Below are 14,465 nucleotides of genomic sequence, written 5' to 3' on the forward strand. Positions count from 1 at the left end.
ATTTAAACTGGCATTTGTGCTTAAAAATAATAGCAGTAAAGTATTTCACTATTCGTATAATTGTTTAATAAATGAGATGACAACGATGTGTACTGCAGTGTGCAGGTAAAGGGCAGTAACTGCAAATTTTTCATTTTTCATTTTTTTGCATTTTTGTCATCTATTGTACGTTATCTTTATTATACAAGCTCTCTTATTTGGTTTCCGCTGAAAAAAAGGGACAAAAAAAAAAAAAAAAACATCCGATTTCGAAGTTTTTGTTAGCATCGAATCCACCAAACATTTCTTCAAATATCTCGAAAACTCATTTCTGGAGATACTGCCGTTTACCTGCACACGGCAGTGTAGTTCTTCAAACTGTCTCAATACATCAAAAACAAATTTTTATAATAAAAAAAAGCAACAGTTTAAAAAATAAACTACCGTTTCGGTTTTCGTGAAACCTCTTTCTCAGTGGAAAAAGATTTTATCTTTGATTGTAAAAAACATCTAAAGAAAGTCTTTCTTTTCCAAATTTGTGGTTTTTTAAACATCGAAATAAGGCATTACATTATTAATATTGAAGTACTTACATTGTTAAATTGCTAATGTTCTAAAAGCAGCGACCATAATGTGCTGTTGTTTAAATGCCCTTCAATTTGTTAAGAAAAAAAAAACATTTTACAATTTGGGTTAACAAGGCAGTGATTCGCGAGCAGGTGAACTGTACGGCACTGATGTCGTGGCTATTTTCAAGTAAGTTAAACTAAAGCTCCCGTACAACCGTTAAAAACAGAATCGCGACGTAGCAGTAATCCATACAGATCAACTGAACAGATAAAAATAGTTTGATTGACGTTAAGTTTTCAATCCAATCCAGGCACATGATTTCGCAGGGGCCCTTCGCAACTACGACATTGAAGTATCGCTACTGCTATAATATCCGCATGTAGACCGGCATCAAAGTAAAAGAAAAATATCCGATTTTATTAGATTGTAAAAAAAAAAAAAAATGAACTGAAATAAATCAGAATATTAATTCATAAATCGTACACGTCGTCTCATATATATGCATGTATAAAAGACAAATATTTTTCAGACTAAATAAAACTAACTCTGCTTATTTTATGCACTAGTAAACAAATATGGTTATTGCTAGTTATTCGGTACGTCAAAAAATTACTACTGCATATTTTATACAAGTAATCGGATACTTTATCGAAAAATGTGTATGCCATTACAGTTTTTCATCAAAATACTTTCTCTAAAAGGAGCACATTTATCAGCTACAACGAAGATAAAAAGAAAAATCATTCAAACGTACCTAATATTATCAGCCCTACGCTGATCAAGAGTTACAGGCACCGCGTCAACTGCAAGAAAATAAATTAAAAAAGGTATCAGTGTCTGAATGCACGCGCAATCTTAGCTACCAGCCAATTGGATAACGTTCCGCTAATTCGTAACTATTTAATGATACGCATCAGGTGACGAAAGCAGAGGAAAACAGACGATAGAGAAGCATACTCGTCTCCCCCCCCCCCTTCGCTTTCGCTTGCTAAAGAAGAGGAAAATTGGGGAAACGTAGACCGCTTGAAACAAAAAACGTTTCAAAGCCAATTTTTGTTTCTAAGATATGATTTTTCAATTGCTTATAATAACAAAAGCTATTCGGAAAATTTGCCGAGTACTGATTTAGCTGGTGCTTATCTTGGCATAAAACCGTACGGTTTTCACTCACAAAGGGATTTCTTATTGTTTTATGTCGATTGAGGGTTTTTTTTTCCTTGGGTGAAAATTGGAAAAACAACTTGTTTTCGTCGATTGTTTGGAAACTGAGCTTTAATTATCGAATCGTCAGCCTTTTGGGAAGAGAACTTTTGTCTATAACGTATCAGTCTATTGCTATCAATTCAGGAAGACCTTTCTTATATTGGGTCATCTTTGTTCGCAGAACATTCAGTCTGTCAAAAAGAGATGGTTTTGCTCTGTTCATTTTGTAACTGTTTTTTTTTTTTTTTTTTGGCGGATGTGTTCTTTGACTAATAATCTCATATGTTTTTTTCCCTAAGTAACCCCGTAAAACTCAAGATTTTGATGATGTTTCAGGGGGAGTGGAAAAGTTCTTTTTAGATCGGCGCTAAAAATGCATAAAATCCATTATCACAAAACATGATATAACCAAATTGTGCATGCCACTGTACTAAGATTTCAGTATTTTACAATCGAGTAATGTCTCTACATTCACAATTAAGTTTTATTACTTTAAAATTTTCGTTTTTAATAATTTAAAGTACGTTTGCCAACATTTCCGTGTAATATTTCTGTACGGAGCCAGAGAAACGTATGTCACATTAGGGCAACTTTACACGAGAGAGGACAAAAGTTTTTCTGGCGCTTGTGAAGGATGGGACGCTCTTTAATCCTGGTAAAAAAATGGAAAGATTTGTTTACAATTTCGTTCACATGGCTCGTGGCATCTAATTACAATGCACTAATAAACTGAAAACAGCAATGTTTGAACTTACGTCAGTACATTTTTGCATCATACATTTTTTTTTTTGCGTTTAAATTGGCAGCGCGTCTTTTTACAACCAAGAAACTCAGATAAACCGAGTTTGTCAAAACAATGTTTGCTTAAGCAACGGAAGGGGTATTAGTAAAGACACTAAATTGGTGCAAAGAACACGAGCTGGAATTTGCCCCGTCGCCCTCTTAAAGGCACAAAAGGAAAAACAAGCTTGCATTTTAAACAACCTGCACCTTTCTTAAATCAGAAAGATTCCATTCAATTTGGAACTCATTTCTATATCTCACAGTTCCCTCAAGGTCAGTCGTGCCTCGCTTGTCCGCCACGAGATAACGCTAGTCCCCTCCCCAAGCACGAATCCATTTAAAATCGCTTCCTTTACAGATTGCTGACTTAATCACAAACGTTTGATTCGATTGGGGATTCTCGAGGGTTCTTCCTTGTGGTATACTTACTGTTAATGATCTGCGAATCAGAACTAACTAAAGTTAGTCTTTTTGGTTTGCAGATACGAATTGTTCCAATCTATAAAACTTCGAATTATTGGAAACTGAAGAGTTTTAAAGGAAAACTGTAGAACGGCGGTTTCAACATGGGGGACGTCAAAGAATGTCAGAGTAGCTTAAAAGATAAATTAAAAAGTAGAACAAACAATAATTTACTGATTTTTGTGGTTACAAGTGAATACTCTCGTTTCTGAATACAAAGTGAATGATGTGCACAACAACTTACACTAGATCCTAAGTTACAAAGAGAAAAAAATGAATTACATACGTCAGCAGTAGGTACCTCCTGTCAATCAACATCGACCCTTCGATCTCCAGCCCGTTTTCCGTTGATAGCGACATATTTCTCAACCATGTTTTTTGTCAGAGAAAAAAAAAATACTCTGCGGAAAAAATAGGTTAAACTACTTTGTCAAAAGTTATTTGAATATATTTTAAAACACTTTATAATTCCTGAAATGGTACTTTTTTTCATGAAAAAAAATATTTGACTTTTGATCATGAAAAATATTCACAAAGGGGTCTATGAATTTACAAATAAACCTTGGTATGTTTCACAAGTTTTATAGTAGGAAAATATTATTTTGAACGGGATTTTACCTGTTGCACAATGAAGGGTATTGTCAACTCCCCATCCCTTCAAAGTCTATCTTGTTGCCCGCTAAATTTGGAAAGGAGACCGCCATTTGTATAGGTTGCCTACCGCTGGCATATTGCACCCGGGTAGGAAAATGACTTACAATTTTGAAAAAAACATATCACGTTTACGGTCTAAATTTAATGTTTTTTCCTTTCGTAAATCTCGCGTAAATTTTACTTACATACCTGACGCGTGGTGGCGAAAAAACGGTATAATAAATAGCGACACGTCATTAAAATTTTATAACTTAGGGAAAAAAATATCGAAATTCCAGTATGCATTATTAACTAAGACAACAGAAACTAAAATTAAACATCACATAATTAACTTTTTGCGCATGTTGTAACATTAAGACTAAATCACTAAATAACCTTGGTTTTCTCCACTCCTGCCGTGCTAAGCGCAAAAGTCGTATCTGTAGCTGAGTATAAAATGAGAAATTGGTATTTAAAGCTTTGCGCCTAAATACATTTGATTCAACTGACATTTTTTTCAGAGTGTTTAAGAAATATTTCTTATTTACAAATGACCATAAAACATTGTCTTTAGGAAAAAGAAAGGGACAAAGAACTGTCTGGTGACCGTAACAATGTTGATAAAAATGTAGATACGACGTTTGTGCTTAGCATGGCAGAATCCTGCTTTTTTGAGATTAGGTCGCGTACCTTCCGAGGTGCAATATGGTTTAACAGTACTATGTTCAGTATAAAGTTTTGTGTAGTAATTAGTTTTGTGCAACGCTAAATTTTGTGTAGAAAATTACTTAGATTTTTTGAATAATATCTTTTTTTTTTTCTTCTCCAACGGGGCTGCATTAGAGGCGCTACCTGTTGCAGACCTAGAGCGTTCCTCGGAAATAGCATTCATTCTTTCCTGTAGCACCACTATCGTCTGATGCTTTTACCACGAGAATTTTGACGCCCAGTTTCCCCACCAGATGGAGGCACCTTGCTCTATTTCAATGCTTCTCAACCTTTTTTACTTTGCGGCACACTTAAGAAATTTTTAGATCAGTGGGGCACACTAAACTTAATTTCGCAATAGTAATATACACTGGTGTAAGAAATTAAGATAATTTTCAGATTTGGTCAATTATCTCCAGAACTACTGGATCGATTTTAATGAAATTTGGTATGTAAATACAGTGAAACAATACAAAACAAATATTCATCCAAAACTTAAAATACACAACCATGATCATAAATAACACTCGTCAGAACCGGATAGTATAAAACAGCGGTTGCAAAAGTGAGCTAAAAATGGGTTATTCTAGATTATGGTCCTCTCTAACAGACATATAGGCCATGCAGTGTTACTTGATACTTAAAATAAAGCAGTTTATGGGATCCTGGGGCAAACGTTTCCACTCGTTCAACAACGCTGTTCTCAGGCTATGGACGATCTCCGTAGGGGTGTTGCGAGTAGCTATTGCCCTCCCGAGAGCGTCCCAGACATGTTCTATAGGATTGGAGTCTAGAAATCAGCTTGACCAATCTATTTAGTGAATATCCTCTCCTACAGAAAATTCGTCGACCCAGAAGAACTCTTCGTAGCCTTATGTTAACCTCCATTGAAATTAACTCGGGGCTAACAGCGCCCCTCAAGAGGTTGTCATAGGGCTCCAAGACCACATCCCTATACCTCGCAATTGTCACAGAGCCTCTCTCAAAGGCATGGAGGGGTCTGCAGCCATTCAACATGATGTCTGCCCAGACCATTAAACATCCGCCACTATAATGGTCGATTGGAGGGCAAGTTGTGGGTACCAGTTTAGCTTAACCGATTATTATTGTCCTACGTTCATATGGATAGAAGCAGGAACCCACTACCTACCCTCCAATATCGGCGAAATCGACCATTATGGCGTTGGTGGTTTGACGGTTTGGGCAGGCATCAAGTTGGATGGCTGATCACCCCTCAATGTCTTTGACAGAGAATCTGGGACAGTTGCGTGTTATAGGGATGTGGTCTTGGAGCCCTATTCTCATCTCTTGAGGGGCGCTGAGTTAATTTAAATAGATGTTAACACAAGGTATTGCGGTGCTCTTCTGGTCGACGAATTCGGGAAAGGGAGGATATGCACTGTTTGGATTGACTAAGCATATCTCTTGACTCCAATCCTATAGAGCACGTCTGGGACTCTCTCGGGAGGGCAATAGCAACTCGCAACACCCCCTACGGGAACCATCCATAGCCTTAGTACAGCGTTGTTGAACGAGAGGAAGCGATTGCCCCTGGATCCCTTAACTGCTTCATTTAACGTATGAAGTCACACTGCAAGGCCTATATGTCTGTTAGAGAGGACCATACCTCCTCTAACCCATTTTTTGTTCAATTTTGCAACCGCTGTTTCATACCATCCGACTCTAACGAGTGTTATTTATGATCATACTTGCGTGTTTCAAATTTTGGGTGGCTATTTGTTTTGTATTGTTTTAATGTATGTGCATACCAAATTTCATTAAAATCGTTCCAGTAGTTCTGGAGATAATTGACCAAATCTGAAAATTCTCTTAACTTCTTACACCAGTGTAGAAATGTTTTTATCATTCACTGATAAAAAGGAGCGGGGGGGGGGGCGACTTTTTTTCACGCGAATAAAACAATTATTACTAATGTAGTGTATTTAAATGTATTGAGAAAGTAGAAATAGTTTGAACGTATTGATATTGATAAGGAACAACAAAACTACCTATATCAGATTTTACATGAAATTATGCGTGACATGTTTCAAAGCATTTCTGTCAAACATGTCATTAAAGTGCACATTGCAGTTAAACGATTTATCAAAAAATGTTTCAAGAAAGAAGCAAGCAAGAAATTAAAACCAAGCACCTAACTTCCGTTTGACACTAATGACACTTGAACCTTCCTTGAGGAACAAAGACGTTTGATGTTCGGCTCTATGCTGGAAGGTGCTACACGAAGTTCTTGGTCCAAGCTCTTTAGAGATGATCTTTTGCTTTTTGTTTTTTTTTTTCATAAGTGTGAGGGCTGAGAAGCTGAGTTCGCAAAGATATGTAGTTGAAAATGGTAATAGCACATCAATAGCAAGACAAGAGATGGTGGGATACCCATTTTTAACTAGCAACCAAAATTCATCCTGAGGCACTTCGCTCAACTTAAGTTTAAGAGTACGGTCACTCTTGAGATCCATAAATTCTTCTCGCGTCACCAAAGAAAGGTCTTTAACTGATGGCACCCGCATATGAAGAGAATGGATCGCAAATCCATTCATACTGTTCTACGTTAGTATTCTTGAAATAGTGCTCAAACTTGTCCTGAAGCATGACTAAATGTTCAGCCACCACATTCAGCAGCTTTTCTTCCATTCTATTTCCTTCACATGCCATGTTGACGGTCCATTTGAAGATGTCCAATGAACCACGATCTACTTCTCTCCACAGCTGAATATTTGATTTGAACCCGTGTAGCTTGTCCATAAATGTAACCAAATTCTCTCCTTGTCCTTGCTGTTTCCGATGCAATTCGTTAAGCAGTTCAAAAATGTCAGCCATGTACGCTAGTTTTGCCGGTCAATATTTGTCTTGCAACAAACTGGCGTACTGCATTCATTTTTTAAAATCATAAACTGTCTTACCTCGCCCCTCAGTTCAAATATCTTGATAGTACCTTACCACGTAAAAGCCTGCAAATCTCTGGATGAAGAACTAGGGAGGGGTGATCTTCCCCCATTTCTTCACAAAGTACGGAGAAAAGGCGAGATTTAAGCGACCACAATTTTATGAAATTCACGATTTTCACGACTTCAGCCAAAGCTGACTTCAGCTCATCTGGTAAGTTCTTTGCCATGAGAGCTTCACGAGAGAGAAATAGTGTATGGTTTGAACACTTGGGTTACGATTTTTCACATTCGAGAGGAACCTTATGATAGGACCTGTCATTGCTGCAGCTCCGTCGGTGCAATCACTTGTGCAATTTTGCCACTGGATTCCGTTACTTTTCAGATATTCATCTGTAACGTGGACTATCTCATCAGCGATTTCAGGCTGAGAAAGTTCTTTGCAGAAAAGATAATGGTCTTTAATGCGTCCCTTATCAACAAAGTGCACAATGGCTGTAAATGAATGGTGCAAAGTTTCCGATATCTGTTGCTTCATCAACTTGAAATGCAAATTTTCTAGCTACTCGTAATTTCTCTACCAATGTTGCTTCCATGTAACTCGACATGTCATCAATTCGTTTCTTGATAGTGTCGTCAAAAAATGGCTCTCGGACCACCTCTTTCTGTGCTCCGGATTCTAGCATTCCCCGTACAATATCTTTGCACTCTGGTAAAATAAGGGTTTCATTGATTGTGTGTGGATTTTTCGTTTTGGCAATTTAACATGCAACATTATAGCTAACCTCTTGAACCCTTTCAGAAACATTTGCGTTGGCTTTCATGAGGGATCTTAGCTTCGAGTTCTCTTCCCGCAATCGTATAAGTAACCGATGTGTTTGCGTAGGTCAGAAAGGATGTTTAGTAGACAGGTGACGTTTTAATTTTCTAGAGACCATCGCTTCATTTGAAAGTTTCTCCCTGTAAACGAGTAACTCTTGGTGATTTTACATCTTCCATCCACGAAAAACCAAACGCCATGTATCCTTCCTTGTACTGCCCACTCAGCGACTTAGCCTTCTTACTTGGAGGTCCATCTGCGTCAGTGCATTTAATCGCAGACTTAGCAGCTGATAAAACTTTAGTCATTGTTTTAAGCTATTCAAATCTCCTGCTAACCTGGAAATAAGGAAAAACTACAACTTTAGTAGGGTTGTGGGCACTTGGAACAGCTTACCGGAAGAGGTGGTAATGAACAAGGGGTTAGATAACTTTAAGAGGGCCATTGATCTTCATTGAGGACTAATAAAGGGACTAGGACCAGCCTAGCTGGGCCAAGAGCCTGTTACTGGTCGTCACATTTGTATTTGTATTCTAATTTATGCGCTACCTAAAATCTGGGCAATAAAATCCTTTCTATACGTTGCGTGCTTACTTAAGCGTATGAAAATTCTATCCGCGAATCAAGGGGTTTGTTTGGATACAGCAAAATAGCTTTTTCTTGCAAGAGAAAAAATAATTATGTTTCATTCGAAAGGGATTGTTTTTTGTGAAAAGGTAAATAAATACTTGCGTTGAAAATTTCGGATAAGATTTGACGAACTTGACCAAACATTTATATTAAGTACCATTTAAGTGATTCAGCTTAAGATGTTTAAAAATTTATGATGAACGTCTAATGAGCAAGTAATTTTTAACCTGAAAAGCAGAAATACATTTACGTGGAGCGGAAAAATAGCCAGAGTTTTAGAAAACGATTTGGGGACATGGGGAGAAAAATTTCTATTTTAGCAAAAATAAAGCGTGAAATATTTTTAAAAACTCGATTAATGATATTAGATTTGTTATTTTGTCTCCTCATCCTCTTTCAAAATGTGACTTCTAGGGGGAAAAGTTTTTTCTTTATTTTTACCTCTATCTTAGTGCTATTTTTTCTAACAAAAACTGATTCACGTAGGAAAACTAAAGTGTTTTCGTTGAGAGAACACATTCCTTTTTCAAATAAACAAGTTTTTAGAACTTATGTCTGTGTTCTGATACAATTTTTTGAGGAGCTGTTGATGTTACTTGAAATATTTTTTTTTTTTTACCTAAAAAAGTTTTTTTCCGCAGTATTTTATGAATCTTTATTTTAAAGAAAAAGCTTGACGTTATTTGAAAACATTTTCTCTAATGGAAACGAAGATTTTCTTAATCCAAAAGGAATTTTTAAGATTTTTTTCACATTTTAATTGGATATGTTTTTGGAGTATTTCCACGATTCTTAAGAAAATTTTAACACCAATCCGCCGCTAACACAATTTCTAATTTTACTGATCAGCTTTAATTTTTATTTATTTTATTATTTTTTTGCAGACAATTGAAAACAATTATTTAACTTTTCCATTACTTTCTTTTTTCCGCGCGAATTCTGTAGGTATGAATGATTTTAATTAACTCTAATTTTAACAAGTGTTAGCTAGAATTCCATGTTGCAGACGATTCAATAAAGAAAAAATAGAAAGTCCGCTGAGTTATGCTGCTCGAATATTTTGATTTCATTTTCCCTTTTCATTCATCTTTTTTTTTTTTTTTTTGCGAGAATTAATCCTTTTCCTGCATCAGGCAAACGATCATTTAAATTTTAGAGTTAATAAAAGCTTTTATTGTGACCGTGATCCTTCATTTAATTTCGATTTTAAAAGACTAAGGTCTCGTTTACACGACTCAACTTATTTGAATCACCTTTTGAACGGGCGTGGGCCCAGGCAGCGACAGTCACTTATAAGGCACATGTGCCACTACTATTCTCCTCCAGATGAGTTGAATCAACTTCTTGATTCAATTTATCGGGACATAGCCAAGCGCTTGCTCTACGCACGAGAAAAGCTAGTTGAGTCAACTCGATTACTTTTAACAGCGTTGTGTAAGCTTACTTTTAACAGCGTTGTGGAACACCTTTTGCAACAAACTCGACATATTACAAACAAGTTGATTCAACTGAGTTACCTCGCGTGCAGACAACGAAAAACGCCAGTCAACTGGTTGACAGGCAACTTTTTCAAGATGTTGATTCAACTAACCGCCATTTTATGTCATAAAATTGCTCCTTTTTACACGTTGACAGAAAGTTGTACAGCATTTTAGTTTTCTCTCATTTAGGCTTAGTTGTTGAACGTGCGTCGCTAGACACAATTTTTATTTTCGAGGTAGACCGTGCAACGCAGTAAAAAACGCATTTACTGAAAAAAAAACGACTAAAAACAGCAGTCCCCCCCCCCCTTTTTACCGACCTAAAGGGTTGTTCAGAAAATGATATCACGCTTTTTTTCGTGAATTAATCTTTTTCCAACATCAAGCAGACGATCATTAATTTTTAGTGTTGATAAAAACGTTTACTGTGACCGTGGTCCTTTATTTACTTCGTGAAATCTTAACAGTGTGTGGCAAGGGGGATGTTGGAAAAACAAGCGTGATCTCACAATTTTTGGTTAAAAGAAAAGCATTTTCATTATGGCATGTTCATGTAGTATAGCCTGAACTTGAGGAGTAAAGGACGTGTGACACATTGTGACAAACGAGGAAGGCGTTTATATATGTGGAATTAAAGTGTTATATCATTTATAAATTCTCTAAGCACTGCTTCAAACACAAGTTTCATTAATTTCAAGCGCTTGATTTAAGTGGAAAGTCAGGGGTTCGACTGTCTCCCCCCCCCCCGAACTGAGAATCGTATGTTTTTCCATACAAATGGGTAGTTTTACATGGGTAGAACTACATATAATCCCCCTTCCCCCAAAAGATTAATTCCAAATGCCGCGCCTTATATATAACATTCAATTGAAAATGCTTTTTAACTTCACTTTCTAATCATATTTCTCAGAATTAATGCAGCTTTTTAGGGCAATGTGAACACACTTTCAGAGGATTGAAACTTTTTTTCTCCTGACCATATGAATACCGGTAAGCTGGAGGAAGTTGCGTCGGAAGTAATTTCCTCCCCAGTTGTCGGATTGGAACAATTCTTTAAAGGGTTTTCAGGTTTATTTAACATTTTTTAAATTCAATTACGTTCTTTAAAAAAAAAAAAAAAACTCATCGTTAACTTTTCAAGCAGTGCTTTCAGGCAACAAAAAACAATCCTCTATCGTGAAAATTTCTTTCTAATTTCTTAGCAAAAGAGTCATCGTAAAACTGACTTCAAAACTTTGTTAAGTTCAAAATGTCTGCTTATAAAGCCACGAGGAAAAGTACGAGATTAAGAAGTTTCTTCAGAACATAAAAAAAACCTCACATAAACAATAGCGAATTCACTGATTGAGTAACGCTCCTGATGTTACCAACAATGAAACTCGCGCCACAGCTTGCTATTTTGATAATATTTTTTGGTAATGTTAGACAAGCAGGGAGAAGCTTCATTTTGACAAGGCTAAACTGGATTCACTTCACTGGTTTGCTGGTAAGACTGTCATTTTTGGAGGACGAAGAAACGAAATGGAGTCAATAATGAGCGCTATCTACTGAAATTTAGTGTTCATCTACTGGAGTTGAGGTTAAAAGTTCAATTATCAAACTATCACCAAACAGGTTTAATTGTAGAAGCAATTTCCACCCGTCACACCTTGACGGGCTATTTTATAGTTGAAAAGAAAAGAAACATCATTGACGTCCAAAGTATAAAACTCTTCTTTTGGCATAGCACTTTTATGATTTAGAGGATTTTTCAACGGTTTGACTCTGATCAGGCGCGGATACAAGGAATGGATCATGGGTATCATGACAAATCTACCCATTAAACCGTCGACAATAGTCCCCGTCCACATTTTGTCCAAACACTTTAAGAATAAAATTTAAACGCCATAAGGGATCTTTTTAATTCATTATTATTATTTTTTAAAGCTAATATTTAAAACTTTACTTCTTTTCATTGGTAATGAAAGAAATAAGAACGTTTGTGCCCTATTAGGTGCCTTATTCCTGCCCGATTTGTTGCTGTTCATTAATAGCAAAGCAACTTCAGAAATTTTTCGCACTTAAAAGAGTAGTTTCGATTAGAGTGGGGAGGGGGAATTATTCTTCACCGTGACCCACCCCCTCTAAAATAGTAGTCTGTATCTATCCTTGGCTCAAATAACAAGACGATCGACTGCGGAAAAGTTTATTTTTGTTCGGGAAAACGGGGAAGAAATTCAGTGGCGTGCACAGAAATTTTGGGGCCCGTAACAATCATTTGTGATCTTCCGTATTGTTTACCCCTATATTTCACCCCTCATTTTGAAAATACTTTCAGGCTTGGGCCCTAGCCAATCGGTGTTTCTTCTCTGCCTCTGTGCACGCCCTTGCTTATATTGATACAAAGGGAAAAACAATCTCATAACATCTGAGAGTATCAAAGAGACTTTCTGCACACCTGTTTTCGGGTTGCCTCTCCCCCCTATGAGAAAGGGCGCACCTTCCCCTTAATATTGCGAAAACACCTCCCCCCCCCCGAAGAACAAGAACCCCGCCTCTCAAGAAAGAAATCGAACTTCCGAAACATCAGAGTTAAACTACAAAAGCAAGCCCAAGAAGTGTATTTCAATCAAATGAATACAAAATAGAAACAAAGGGCATTCACGTGCGTCCCAAACTGAAGTGTTTGGAAGAGTGGAAATTATCAATTAGCCGAATACAACTCCAAAATTTTCCGAATAATGAAATACGGGTATGTAACACATTCGGGCATCTAATGAAAAGTGACATCCGGGCACTTGAAATTTGCAATATTGGGATTATGGCTCCGAATTCGCCGAATCGTCAGAAAAAAAAACCCTGCCGAATTAGGAAATTTCTTGGGAGGTCACATTGGCCTTCCGTGTCCTTCGATACATAGCATTAGGCAAATTTTAGCTATTACCACTTTTTAAATTCAAACCCGCACAACACGAACTGCAAACGTTTTACTTGACCTTGAACGCTTTTCTCATCTCAATTGAAGTGAAAGGGGGGGGGGGTGATTAGCACGCAAAAAAAAAAAAAAAAAAGAATTGCATTTCCGAGACATAACCAACTTGAAACGCGTATTCTCATTCTTAAAAGTATTTAAATCCAACGTATTAGATGCTTAATTTAGAAGCTAATAATTGTCTCGGACATATGAAAGAGAAATGAAGTGAATTGTTCATTTTTCAGAACTCCTCACAAAACATCAGTAATTGAAAATATTCCCATGTTCTCACCTACTAAATATGTAATTTTAACTTTCTAGAGGCTTATCCAGTGTTTCTTCGGAATGAATCATTTTGTTTCAAAACTCGAATGTGCAGGAAAAATTAAAAAATTCGATTTAGATTGAAATTCCTTCAAAGAAAATTATTTCTTGTTCTTCTCAAATTGCACAGATAAGTTCTTGAATTTGGAATGTTACTTTCCTTATAGGTGTGGCGATTTACATGTACAGCAAGAGGAATGATTTTTTTTTATCGCAGTTAGTTTAAAAGTGTCTCTTCTGCAATCTCTCTTCGTTGAAATGTATTCGATTTTTTGACAATTGGAACGAGAACAGAACTTTTGTACATTTACAATAAGTTTATGATTTTGTTTTCTTTTACACGATTTCTTTTTCCCGCAGGTCGCAGACTGTTTTAATTTTACGTTGTTACAGACGACTTGTGTTTTGCATTTATGAGAACTATTTCGCAATAGACTTAAAGTCAGAATTTTAGCTTTTCAAATCTTCATACGTTGAAGGGATTAATATGAAATTTTTGTATAAGGAGAGATGTATTCTCTGATAAAGTTTCTTCGCATGCAAGAATGAAATTTATAAAAGACATTTATTCGAACATAGTTTGCTAAATGTTTTTGATCGCGATAAAAATGATTTTTATTGTAATGTGACTGAGGCTAGATTTTCTTCTTCTTTATTGATGGTTTTGGGTATATACAGATACAAAACTTGGCTGAATATAACCACGGAATTTTTAAGTTTAAAAAATTCAATTAGATGATTTATTTTTACATTATTTCGGAGCCTTTCTTTGAATTTACAGCAAATGCAAGCTGTTAAATTATTTTATAAATAATTTAACTGTTTTATACTGTTTTAATACTGTTTTCTGTGCAAAGCATGAGCGTGGTGCAAATCCTCCTAACTTTGTTTCGAATCATTGAAGATTCCACAGAATCTACGAAAGTGGATTCAGCTCACCGAGTTGAAAATGCTGGCGGCGCTTGTGACTGGCGTTCTTGATGAGTTGACTGTCGGGTGCAGGATGCTGGTTGATTCGA

The 14,465-nt window shown here is 36.4% G+C and overlaps 1 protein-coding gene across 1 annotated transcript in view; it reads right to left on the bottom strand.

The window, feature by feature from the left end:
• The window catches only part of LOC129218731 (leukocyte elastase inhibitor-like), a 55,462-nt gene extending 48,289 nt beyond the window's left edge, over positions 1-7,173 (bottom strand). The window contains exon 1 of the mRNA XM_054853054.1: positions 6,904-7,173. Within this exon, the coding sequence (XP_054709029.1) occupies positions 6,904-7,173 (270 nt within the window). The remainder of the gene's footprint in view (positions 1-6,903) is intronic.
• Positions 7,174-14,465: the final 7,292 nt, after the last annotated feature.

Source organism: Uloborus diversus, chromosome 3 (assembly GCF_026930045.1).
Source record: "Uloborus diversus isolate 005 chromosome 3, Udiv.v.3.1, whole genome shotgun sequence".
Lineage (NCBI taxonomy): Eukaryota > Metazoa > Arthropoda > Arachnida > Araneae > Uloboridae > Uloborus > Uloborus diversus.